Here is a 12,200-nt window from a genome sequence, read left to right on the forward strand (position 1 = left end):
TGAATTCGCCCTGCTTCTTTTTTGCTTTGTTGTTCGCCGGGTCCCGTATTCACGGTACAAAAAAAAATAAAAAAATAAAATATATGGCGAGACAGGTGTCATGGAGACCGCGGCAGGACCTCATCGGTTTTTTGAAAATGTACTTTTTTTTTTGCTACCGTGAAGAGGTTTAATCAGGAAAGATATGTGCCTGATGGAAAAAAGGGCAAGCAGCATTCTGCAGAGCTAGCGAGGCCTCAGAATGCACTCTGAGAAAAGGGAGGCACCACATCCCCCTCCTCGGCTTCGGGTAGAAATGCAGCCGATCGGGTGGTGACAGCGGGGAATTATGAGTAAATGCATGTGTGAAAAATGATGGGCTACAATCTTTGCCCTTAATCTCCAGCTGAATGGCAAGTTGGTCCCGGGCTTGACAGACACCATTAATTTTAAACTGTACTTACATTACTGGGAATAAATGCATTTTTTTTTCTTCTTTCCTCTCCACATCAAAAACCAAAGAGAAGACAAGTCTCCATTTTGCACTGTCAAAGTTGCTGTACCAACAGAGGTGAAACCCTTATGCGCTTTCTGAATCTTAAAAATTAGATATAGTTTTAAAAAGGAGATAGAGTTCTAAAAATCTGTATTTGGGAAAAAGTGAGGCCACCTAGGCTATATAGAATGAATAATGTCTGGTTTGTTCTCTTTTTATGCTGAAGAAAAATCATAAATGTTATACACACACACACACACACACACACACACACGTGCATTCATACATGCAAACACACACACATGCGCACGTACACACGCGCAAAGAGAAACATGCACATTTCACATTTCATGCCTTGGCTGCAAGTGAAAGAAAATCATTTGGGAATCAATGATAGTATAAATGAAGTACAGACATGATATTTTAAGTAGAAACACATTCAGGGGAATCGCAAACAATTTAATTTACATACTGGAAAATGTTAACATGTCACAGAGAGAAATCAGCGTATATTCATGACATGAAAATAAAACACCTTCAATGAAGACCACAGGCTTTTGGTGACCCCTGGTGGTTGAAACCCAACATGTTTCAATAGTGTTAGGATTTTTCCTCCTACAGGGACATTGGAACTCAAGTGTACAGAGACATGTGTTTCATATACAAACAACACAATGGCTTCCTGTTCTGAAGGTGGACCTTCCGCACATCAGTGACAAAGCTGGCACAGCCTCAGTGTCACGCTCCGACACAGAGCCAGGGCAAATAACGGGCCTGACAATATGGCGGCTAGAAAACGTTCTCAAACCGGCGTGCCAATCCATATGGAGTACTGCGGAGCGGCAGCACCCTGAAGCCCTTCACCGTTATTGGAATTCTGCGGTGTAGTGTGCCGTTTCCTTCAGCAGAAAGAACAGAAAGGAAATAATTATTCTTTCCACTCCAGACAGTACGGCATCAGCTTTCCAGGGCTTAATACCGGCCTGTCACACAAAGCTGAACTCTCGAAATAAGATATGTGACCGGAATGCCGAAGTAATGGTTTGTATACAAATAAGCGCGGGCCGCATTGTGTGTTTGTTCATTAAACAGGCCTGCGTGTGTACAGCCTAACCCGTGTCAAGCACTGCAGCTGAACCTGTTCTGAGCTGACACTTCATTATTGAGTTGATTGCAGATTTTGGAATGTTTATTTTGCACTAGCGACCCAGCCACCATGCTTATCTCTTGAAAGGTATCGCCAACAAAAATAAATAAATACATAAACAGACATAAAATTTTCTCAGTCAAAATCTGAAAACCTATGTTTTGTTCGTCGAATGCTTGAGGTACTCAGTGTTCCATTCTCCAATGTGAAATTACATTTTAGATGGGCATATTTAATGTGACACTTGCGGTTTTCTGCAACAAATTTCCGAACATTTGTCACGTGCGCAGAGTGACGGTATGGTTTTTTCCCTGAAATGATGCTTCAGATTCCCAGCAATCATGAGCTTCATTTGATGAAAGCTGAAATCAACGACTTGCTATGGCTATAGATTCACCTGTCAATTCAACAAAATATTGCACAGTAACCTTCTATGATTTATGACTGGAAGAGCTGGCTGTGGGAAAAAATGCAGCTGGCACTGAACGTGGCGTAGGAATACAGACATTATCTGCTACTCACTATCTATTCATGCACTCGTACTTATATTCATTTGAGTGCATTGTTCCCAATTTGTATGGCAGATCACCCCACTTTCACAACCAGATAACATGAAACATTCTGAAAGAAAACCGTAGTTCACCTGAATAAAAATGTGAACAAATGTCCTAATTTAACCTTCAAGCTCTGCAAGAGAATCTCCGGGTAGATTTTGTCCTGCTTATCAAGCAGCCGCACATCTCTCTCCATTCAAATCAGCGTTTAAAAGATGGTCCTGTCATTCCCCAGCATCGTCTGGGCTGCCTCCAGCTCATTGAGTTTACTGACATTTGTCCATTACATTATTTCCAGAAAAGCATGCGCATACCAAATGTCTGGACTTGGGCTATGAGCGGAAGATGTCTGACCTGTTTAAAAAGTATCAAAGGCTGGAAAAAGCTAAACAAAAGTTACAGGTGTTGTATGGCATTTGTAACTATTTTTTGTCAAATTCAATCAGACTTGAAGCATTACTTTTTTATGCAAAATAGAATCTGTCACAAAAAGAACTAGATTGACTGAATTCACAACATAACATTTGCTTCATGCTGAGTGCATTGCAGACTTTTTTTTACTATTTCACTATTTTACTCTCTGTGTTGTGTTAGATTCATTATGAGCCCATTCTATTTGATAAATTCAAATTTGAAGGAATAAAAAAATGAACAAATGACATTCAGTTGTGGCGGACATGAAGACTGAGTCAGTTAAATCTGCCTAAATATGATATAGACCCTGTCTGACAAAGAGACATTACAAACAGTGAATGAATGAATTTCTATGATTGAAAACAATGTTTGCGGTAATTGATTTTCAGAGAAAGGAACGGTGTCTGTGGAGAAGACAAAGAAAAGCAAAATGCTTTGTTATGACCTACGGCAAGCTCTAGCCTTAAGAATATGTTCTTTTCTCTCCCCTGAAATAAATAATATATCACAAGAGAACGGGCAGCACTGAGAAAGCCGTCCGCATTTGATTTGCCTCAATTGTATTTAGCAAGACCATTCAGGCTGAGTATGTATGCGTGTTAACTCCATGCGTTCAGTCCCTATGTTCAGTCAGGCAATACAATGCAAACCCTTGACAGAGAGCCACAGTATACAGCTCAAAAACGCATCTACTTGCCCTTATGTGACTTTCTTATCCTTTCAGCAGGCAACATGTTTAAAGAGTATTTTAAGACTCTCAGACAGTTTAAAAAATAAGTTCCTTAAAAACTAGTCATGGAAACGTGTGTTATTAATATAGAGAACGTGAGGGTGAAGTGGCATTACAGGAAGATGGCACAGGAAGCCACTTTTTTAGCATTCGTTGGCCCATCTCTAACATTTTAAAACCACGGCATCCTGTTGATGAATAACGTTCACTCACATCCACAGACCTGCTAGACGACTGCTTGGGAATTGGCCGTTTCCCAAGTGTCTTCTGTAAGCAAGTGAACACGCACCAATCAAAATATCAAACAAGATGGATCCACATATGGCAGCACTTTTAAGCACGTATGTCATAATAGGAAGTGATCTGTAGGATCAAGACAAAGCTAGGCTACTATAAAATATCTCTCAATCTATGTCCTCTTTGTAGACCAGTCAGATTCTCACAAAGAGCAGTAATGTTCCCGTTGAGGGTGGCAGCATGACCAAACAGACCTGGAAGCACACGATAGCAAGTTCACATATCTGCTGGGTGAGTGTACCCTAACCTGAACTGCTTCAGTAAATATTTACATCGATATTGCGTAAAGTGTAATCCGTGTGAAAGTGGACTAGGATGACTGCCAAATAGATAATGTTCCACGCTACTCTGGTAATACCAGAAAAGATTCCATAATAAGGTACTATAAAAGACCATATCTGCTGTGCATATTATGTTCTGAATCTGCCAGATTCTAAATGAAGCACACAAAAATGTTTAATCTAATTAACTCATTTATGGAGATGGAGTCAATTAGCCATAAAAATATCTAGAGAATCCAACTACAATATGCACAATATTACCCTATGTGTGTAGCAGGATCAAAATATTGCATTCCTGAGATATGCAAAACTGAACATTACACTGAACTATAGCCTACTGTACAAGCAATATGTTCCTGTACCAATTTTCAAAGTGTTATACACTCTGAGCTGTATGGCATAGAAATATGATTCTGCATTAGAAACTAATAACAGATAAACTGATACACTGTATTACAATTTGTTCTCCAACTGTAAAAATCATTATTTAAACTTTATACAATTACAAACATAAAAATATAAAGCAACTGAAGACCCCCAAAAAGGCTCCTATGATTGCAGTTTTTCATATTATAGCTACATTAAGACAAACTTGGTCCAGCAGATTTTACCTGCCCATTGTCTGGAATGAGTTTTCTGTGTCTTCAATCGAAACTGACAACTTAAGTATCTGAAGGATGAAAATGTAGCAGGGCACAAACTGCACAGAACAGAGCATATCTGTGGATTTTAGGAAAGACTCTAACATATGCATGACACGTGCGGATTTGACCATTTCTTAGAGCAATCCAACGGTGCATGCATAACAGGCTTCAGATGCCCGGTATTTGTATTTGGTTGCAAACAGAGTGCCCACTAGCGAGCCAGCAGCAGCACAACTGTCGGCCCGCCTGTAATTTGCAAACTGGCACTCCAGCAGTCCACAAGACTAGACAAGGCAAGAATGTTCAGATGAGGATCAGGTGTTAAAAGACTGCAAAATAGCTGATGAATGATTCTGTCCCAAGCAGCCCGATGTCATGCCAATTAGCAAAATTCTGGAGGACTGACAGCTGGCACCAATAGCAGTCTGATAAGTGCTGGCTTGCTGGGAAGCTTTTCTCTAGAAGCCAAGCTCTCTCTCTCTCCTCAACGACTCCACTTCCATTCAATGATTTGATACCATCTTGTTTCATGGAAGGTCACCTTGCATAAAAAAGTTATCCACCCCACAAACTAAAATATCATTTTTTAAAAATGGCTTATCAAGCTTGTATATGACCACTATTTGACATGTGATGGGCATTATAAGGATCAAATAAAAATGAACTGCACGTGTCTACTACCTTTCAGCTGGTACCAGTAGCAATGCATAATAGCTTGCAATTAAATATATTAATTTATTTAAAATTCAGCAATAGAACAAACACGTCCTTGACCGCTACCTGTGCTGCGTTTTGAGATGCCAATTGCAGGAACGATGGCCACCTACAGTATGTAGATATTACATGCTATGTACAAACAAATGGGACAACTAAACAAAAATTCGAGTGTACAAAAAGTGTCAGCAGCCACAAAACAAATTAAGTATACACAGATTTAGAAATGGTAACTAGCTGAGTCAACATCCCTCCCTCCATCCCTCCTGATGTTTTAACTTTGTAAAATCTACAATTGCAAATCCAGTGCCCTAGGTTGCAACACAGCCCTTCTCTATTAATATTATTCCATTTACAACAGCTTCGGGTACCAGAAAGAATATCAACTTCACTGGAAGAACCTAAGAACCATCCACCCCGTGCCAACACAAAGAACATTAATCAAGTAGGCTAGCCTACTCAACCACCTCGCAAAGCATTCTGAAACTTAAAGACCTCAAAACCCAGACTCTTAAAAATTATTCACCAGTCACCCAGCGGATAATCTTAGATACATTTCTGAAATGGCTGCTGTTTAACGAAATGTTAATAAATCTGGCTACACAACAGAACGTTTACAATATGCATGAAATAAACTAGAGGTCTAGTATTGTTTTTCACGACGCATGGCAGAGGCTATATTTCCATTCTTGGCACAGCTAACGTCGTGTATTACTATGTCATATCATGGTCCAACAAGTGGTGATCTATCAATTCAGTAGCCTACGATTTTTCTTTGTTTACAAAATACTATTCCTACCTTTCCAGTAGGCCTCTGGATTTTGTGCAGTCACATGTCAATTATCCTCTGGACGCCAATATTACAGAACCTGGGGATTTGTCTGCTGCATAGGCCTACGAGACATATTCCCAAACTCTATTGGTAGCCTATATGAAGCATGCAAAGCCTACTGGAGGTCCGTGTCTGTATGGTTTCCATGTTTGTTTGCATGTTTGTAAACACACATGAAACAAGTTTTCACATATTACTCCCACCACAACCACAATGAATCCTTACTTACTACAACTTTAGTCGAAAGGCAGAAACCGGACTGGACGTATGTTGGCGTTAATGTTAGAAAAAGTATTGCTTCTGGTACTCACTCGTTTGCTTACCGTCCTCGTAACGCCTCCCGTCTCGAAAATGCCGTGACAAATGTGTTCCTAATTCTGAATTAGTTCATCAATAATTTGCAGTTTTTTTCACTGACGTTTCTCAAAATAACCACAAGATGGCGATAGAATATAAAATAATTTTTCTCTTTCGACGATTTAATGTTCAGCCAAATGCTTAGGGAGCCGCTATAAGACTGGACAAATATTTTTTAAAAGACATCGTTTGCGGGTACATGCGTGAATATAATGGACAAAGTGACAGGTTTTTCATGTTTTTGTTTTATTCAAACTTGAAGATTTGAACATTTCAATGTATATCTCTTTGATAGTTTACTACAATGTGTATTTTAATAAATCATTCTCATAAAATAAATTATTCTAAATGTGAATGATATCTTAGTATGTAACAATAACAGTAATGATCTTCTCTTTAAAATGCTTTTAACAGGTTCTCAACAAAAATATTGCTAGATTGTATCTAAGAAAATGCAGCGTACAAAAAGCCTAATTATAAAAAAAAAATCTTTAAGATGACATAGGTATACATCTCAAGATCATGGTTATGATTTATGCACAAGTGAAGTGCTACAAAATAATGAGACACAACATGAGGTTATTCTGCAATAAAATATATAGGGCCCACAACACAGTACATCTAAGGACAGGCTATACAGAAATTTAGATTATTTGCAAATAGGTGATATAAAATGAAACATGGCGCAGGATGTGTATAATTATGAAACGTACAATAACACAATAACTTTGCAAGGTGTTATGCATATGTTTCCTTAAAATAAAATATATTCTATATTTACAACAAGAAAATATGCAATTAAAAGCATTGTATTGTTTAACAGCTGTGCATTATATTTGTGTATCAGCACAGTAATCTGGGTACTTTATTCATTGTAGTTCTAAATCACAACGCTATTACTTTCAAATTGTCAGCTCAGAAATCCCCAAAAAAAGGAACCATAACAACAGGTTATAACAGTTGATTCACAAAACGAATAGCTAAGGACAAACATGCCCATAAAAAGTATTTTTATCCTGCAAATATATTAGTTGCAGCACATTACATTTAGCTAAGTATTTTTGTGGTCAGGGGTACATATCATAGTCATAACATAGTTATGTTTTTGATTGGTGATAGTAATAGACAACTCTGTAGAATCTGAACTCTAATGCCATCTACAGTTACCAGTGGAACTACAGTATAACTAACTAAGTGGCAGATGTGTACATAACAGTTTTCGCTTTGGACTTGATTAAACGTTTTTAAAATACATCTTATGTTTTTATTCCATGCATTTTAGTTGTAGCCATATAAACCACAGGTATGGTTTATATCTTATGTTCTTATCCAAATAGAAACTCAACCTTAGTTTGTGGAAAGGCAAATTATAGACATTCAAACAGTGGGGTCAGGGGAATGTCTGTTTGTGGCTGGCTGTGTGGACAGCAGAAGTGTTGGGCTGGTAGCCAGACTGTACGCCTCTTGTCCCTGTCCTTGTGGTGGCGATGGGGTGGGTGTTTCTGGAGAAGCTGGTGAGAGACAATGAGTCGTACGGAGAGATCAGTTAAAAATCGTAAAAGGCACATTAAACTGTATGTGACGTCATCCTGCTTAAAGGGGGTCCCAGAGCATACCTATATGTTCAGCATGGACAGAGGGCGGCAGAGCGGTGATTACGATTGTCTGTCCCATCTGTGGATCCTTGGCTAGCTGGGTTTGGCCTGGAAGGTGAAGGTGGGACGGATCTGAGGACAGCCCTGTTAACATTTAAAATGCGTTACGGGATTGAAACCTGAGATTATATTTTCAGTTTTTAAGTCATTAACCAACTATGACCAGGACTCGGAATGACATGGTAGCTAAATTGGACTGTATTTGGGGATGTTCAGCAATCATAATGAATCTCCTTTCTTTGTGAAATTCTCCATGCCATGCACATGATGTCAAAGATTGTCACATGGGGTTATCGCTACATCTGATCTTCGCAGCAAGGTAAGGCATCTACAAGCAACTAGTTGTTGTCAATGAGAGACACATTTCTCCCCTGACCTCCACTAGCCCTCTCACATAGTAGGCCTACTGTGTGGATTGCAAATTGTAAAATGAACAACAGCGACAGCGAAAGTAATACTTAGGCCATTTAAATCTGCTTTGTGCATCCTACCAGGTATTTTCCCTGGGTTTCATTCTCTTGCTGAGTGAGACGTGGGCAGACTCACCCCCGAGTAGCATCTCTTGCAGCAGGTTGTCTATCTTGGCCAGGCCAAAGAGCTTGACAAACTGCAGCTGCTCAATCATCTGCCAGGTGATGCTCTGCAGAGTGGGGAGCAGGAGGAGGAGCTCGCCGAAGCGGCCTCGCGAATCGTACTGGCGGTCGTTGATGTAGTCCTCCAGGCTCATCTGCACCTGGTACCTCATGCTCTTAATCTTTGCAGGATCACGGAGACTCTTGGCATCTTATGGCACAAAAGAATGGAAGATTAATGTTGTTTGCAGTGCAACTGAAATTTTGAACATTGAATGGCTTAAGATATTTAGAGGGTTCATTTAGTAGGCATTACAGCTACAGTAAGTGATATAAAAAAACTAATGCAAAGTGGGCTATGGTATTAAATGGGGGTGGGGGGTGCCAACTACACAACAGTGCAAATCATTAATTGGACAGTAATACCTGGGTCAAAAAACACAATGGCTTTCAGAGCTGCATATTCATTGTCATCAATTTGAATGTCTTGAAAGGGCAACACCAGCTCATCGAGAACACGGTTCGCGACCCGACTGATCTCTGCCTCCTCACAATTTCGAGGAATTACATAACCATTACCTGTAGGGGGAAAACAATTAACACCTTATTAGACATAACATTTTAAAATGCAGAATGTGTTCACACGGTGAAAATAAAATTATCATGAAATATTGTTTGTAAGCAGCAAAGTGGCCACTATTGCAAATTGAAACAAATATCTACTCTGTTCTTTGATTTTGAAATGATGTGAAAATACAGTTACATAACATGATGTGAATCAATTCATTCTTACCAAGCAGCAGCATGTCTTTGTAAGGCATTGATCTCTTTGCCACTCCTAGCAGAAGGTGTTCCCCTGCATGTGCCCGTAATAAACTCACCTAAAGCAAAAAATAAAAGCCTAAGACAACTCATTCAAGGGCTGTCCATACACCATTACAACATGACTTATCGTACCTATTAAGAACTTGCATATTTTAAAAAAGGAAGTGCTATAAGGTCCTGTTCAATTAATCAAATTATTCACTTCCATAATTAGAAGCATATTAAATGTATTTCCCAATGTCTGTCAATCTAAAATCATGAAAGGTATCATAGGGGCCACACTACATTCATCATGTGAGAAGCAGGTCTAGATTTTCTTTCCCAAAAAATGAAATTGGCTTGTGATTTATCCCAACTGCCCACCAAACCACTGAATGTTCATTTAAATTGCCATTCGTTCTAAATGGATCCAATACCTGGTCATCAAGCGGCAATTCACCAAAGGCTGGGATGTACTTAGCCCACTCTACCAGAACCAGCAACTGCTGCTTCATGGACTCGCACACATCCCCTACGTTGGCAATGCTTTTCTCTGAGGCATCTGAGGACACTGCTGGACTGGGCAGGCTGATCTAAAGGAGATAGATACTAACTGAGATGAAGCGACTGTACGAATACATTTATTACTTCACAGGCTGTTGATGCTCTCAAAGTAAATTCTAATAAGTAGTCATGCGAATGATTGGAAATTTTAATGACTTCACTGACGCTTGGATGGAGACTAATGTGCATGCAAATTAGCACTGTCGTTACACATCACAGTCATTAGCCATTGTGTACGTCAAGAAATGCAGCACGCATAAGAAATAATGTAAATGAAAGGTACGTCATTTCTCAATCCCTCAGACGTTAAAATAAAAAATAATTGGATTTGTAAAGGCAATGTAATTTTCTGAAATATAAAGTGCCAGTACGTAAACAGAAGCACATTTTTTTATTAAGATAAGCTGTATCATTCCCTTGGCTTCCATTGTTTTATGGAGGATGATTAGCATGAGTACGTTTGTACATAAACTCATATTTCCTGAAGGGAATCGTTTTCGACGCGAGAGTGACTTTCCGTTCTTACACTAGGTCTACCTTCAGCGAGCGATATTATTTTGCTTTTATCATACTGCGCTATCAATCATGGCGACTGCCCGTGTGCACACTAAACTGCTACCAGGTGAAGGCAGTTTTTAATACCTGCTGTGACAGGGACTCTGCTTGTGCAAGCACCGTGATGGGTGGTAGGTCCTGCGCGTCGTGCATATGTCTCCTGCAGCTTATGCGGTCTCTTTCGTTCTGTACCGCTGGAAAACAAGCAAACCGTTTAGCTGATTAGACGCTAATGACAGCCGGTGGTGATTACCGAGAGGCTGAGAGGCGTATGCTTCTTTAATTTACACTCAAGCAAGCACTGCGTTCCCTGGTGGATTATAGCACCATTAACACAGCACTGCCTTAAAGCTGATCTAATCGCACACATTAGCTGCATCACTGAGGATGTGGTAGACATCTCAAAGACTTCTGACCTAAAATTAAAAACTATTTCCTTCTCTTAAGATGAAAGCAGCTTTAAAATCTTTAGATGTTCCCTAATTAGATTGTGTTTTAAATAAGATAGTAAAACACAAAAGTCCAAGTAAATTAATGAGTTATGAAATCATTCTATTAACAACAGAATGAATTGGGCAACAGAAAAAATACACTTGATTGAGAAAAAAAAAGTTTAAGAGTAGTTTTGAGATTCATTTTACAGTGCAGTTTTTTTCTCCACATGGAGAAATTATGAGCTTATTTATCAGTGTGAAATCCAGGAGAGAAGATAAATACTTAGTAATGAACAGAAGTAAAAGTTTAACCAATTGTGGCACATAACATCAGGTGCGCATGGGTGGTGGAAGAGAAAGCACAAGATCACCGGTAATAAACTGCAATGCCAAGGTTATACCAATAAACCCAACAGGCCTTAAATTCCTTTTTATAACATCACTCCACTTTATGGCATAGCCCATTAAATCTGAATCCTTTACTTGAACTGGGCTTGTACCACATCACTGCCTTCCTTGTTACTGGATTTAAAATGTACGATTCTGTGTGTCTTGTGATCTTCCCAACAACAAGTTTCAGTCACATAAATGATTGAGATAGTGAAATCAAGACATTTATCAGTTAATAACAAAGAATTATTTTTTTTTTTTTTTTGCAGGTTTCTCAGGAAGAGGTTTTTATTTAAGATTCCTTAAGTTAAATAAATACATAAATAAAATATCTATATCCAACATGAACATGTTACCTTCTTTCTTCATTCCTGCCCGAAAACACTTATGCAGTCGACAAAAACGGCACTGGTTCCTTTTGTCTTTGTCCACCACACACTGACGACTGAACCTAGCCAAGGGGAGATGAGAGACAGGACTGCATACATTCTTACCACTGTACATAATACAATTCTGGTACTGTAATAAAATTCAGTTTTTGTACTGTCAAACAATTCAAAAGAAAATGTATGCATGATTTTTCATTTTTCTTATTCTTTATTTCATGATTATAATTTACAGCATAGTACCTTTGTATCTTTGAAATTCTATTCATATCAATACTTACACAGCAAAGGTAGAAAACAATATTATTTTTCTTTAATTAAACTGCACCCAGATTGATTGCAGCTGAAGCATTACGACATCTAGTAAACTAGAGAACATAGATACACTCTATCTA

At 38.9% G+C, this 12,200-nt stretch overlaps 1 protein-coding gene and 1 long non-coding RNA gene across 4 annotated transcripts in view; both read right to left on the reverse strand.

The window, feature by feature from the left end:
- Nucleotides 1-913: 913 nt before the first annotated feature.
- LOC118224503 lies at nt 914-6,389 on the reverse strand. Of its 2 annotated transcripts, XR_004764658.1 has the most exons (3): nt 6,318-6,389; nt 6,056-6,150; nt 914-1,374 (listed from the first exon to the last, which is right to left on the reverse strand). It is a non-coding gene; the product is annotated as an uncharacterized LOC118224503 (long non-coding RNA). The 2 variants fall into 2 exon arrangements; XR_004764659.1 differs by lacking the exon at nt 6,056-6,150.
- Nucleotides 6,390-6,674: 285 nt separating this feature from the next.
- The window catches only part of hnf4g (hepatocyte nuclear factor 4, gamma), a 12,582-nt gene continuing 7,056 nt past the window's right edge, over nt 6,675-12,200 (reverse strand). For both annotated transcript variants that reach the window (XM_035413242.1, XM_035413241.1), the window contains exons 3-10: nt 11,776-11,870; nt 10,683-10,789; nt 9,914-10,069; nt 9,466-9,553; nt 9,099-9,251; nt 8,647-8,883; nt 8,062-8,184; nt 6,675-7,956 (exon numbers count right to left, since the gene is read on the reverse strand). In XM_035413242.1, coding sequence (XP_035269133.1) covers nt 7,823-7,956; nt 8,062-8,184; nt 8,647-8,883; nt 9,099-9,251; nt 9,466-9,553; nt 9,914-10,069; nt 10,683-10,789; nt 11,776-11,870 — 1,093 coding nt within the window. In that variant the 3' untranslated portion in view covers nt 6,675-7,822. The remainder of the gene's footprint in view (nt 7,957-8,061; nt 8,185-8,646; nt 8,884-9,098; nt 9,252-9,465; nt 9,554-9,913; nt 10,070-10,682; nt 10,790-11,775; nt 11,871-12,200) is intronic.

Source organism: Anguilla anguilla, chromosome 4, assembly GCF_013347855.1.
Source record: "Anguilla anguilla isolate fAngAng1 chromosome 4, fAngAng1.pri, whole genome shotgun sequence".
In the NCBI taxonomy this organism is placed as follows: Eukaryota; Metazoa; Chordata; class Actinopteri; order Anguilliformes; family Anguillidae; genus Anguilla; species Anguilla anguilla.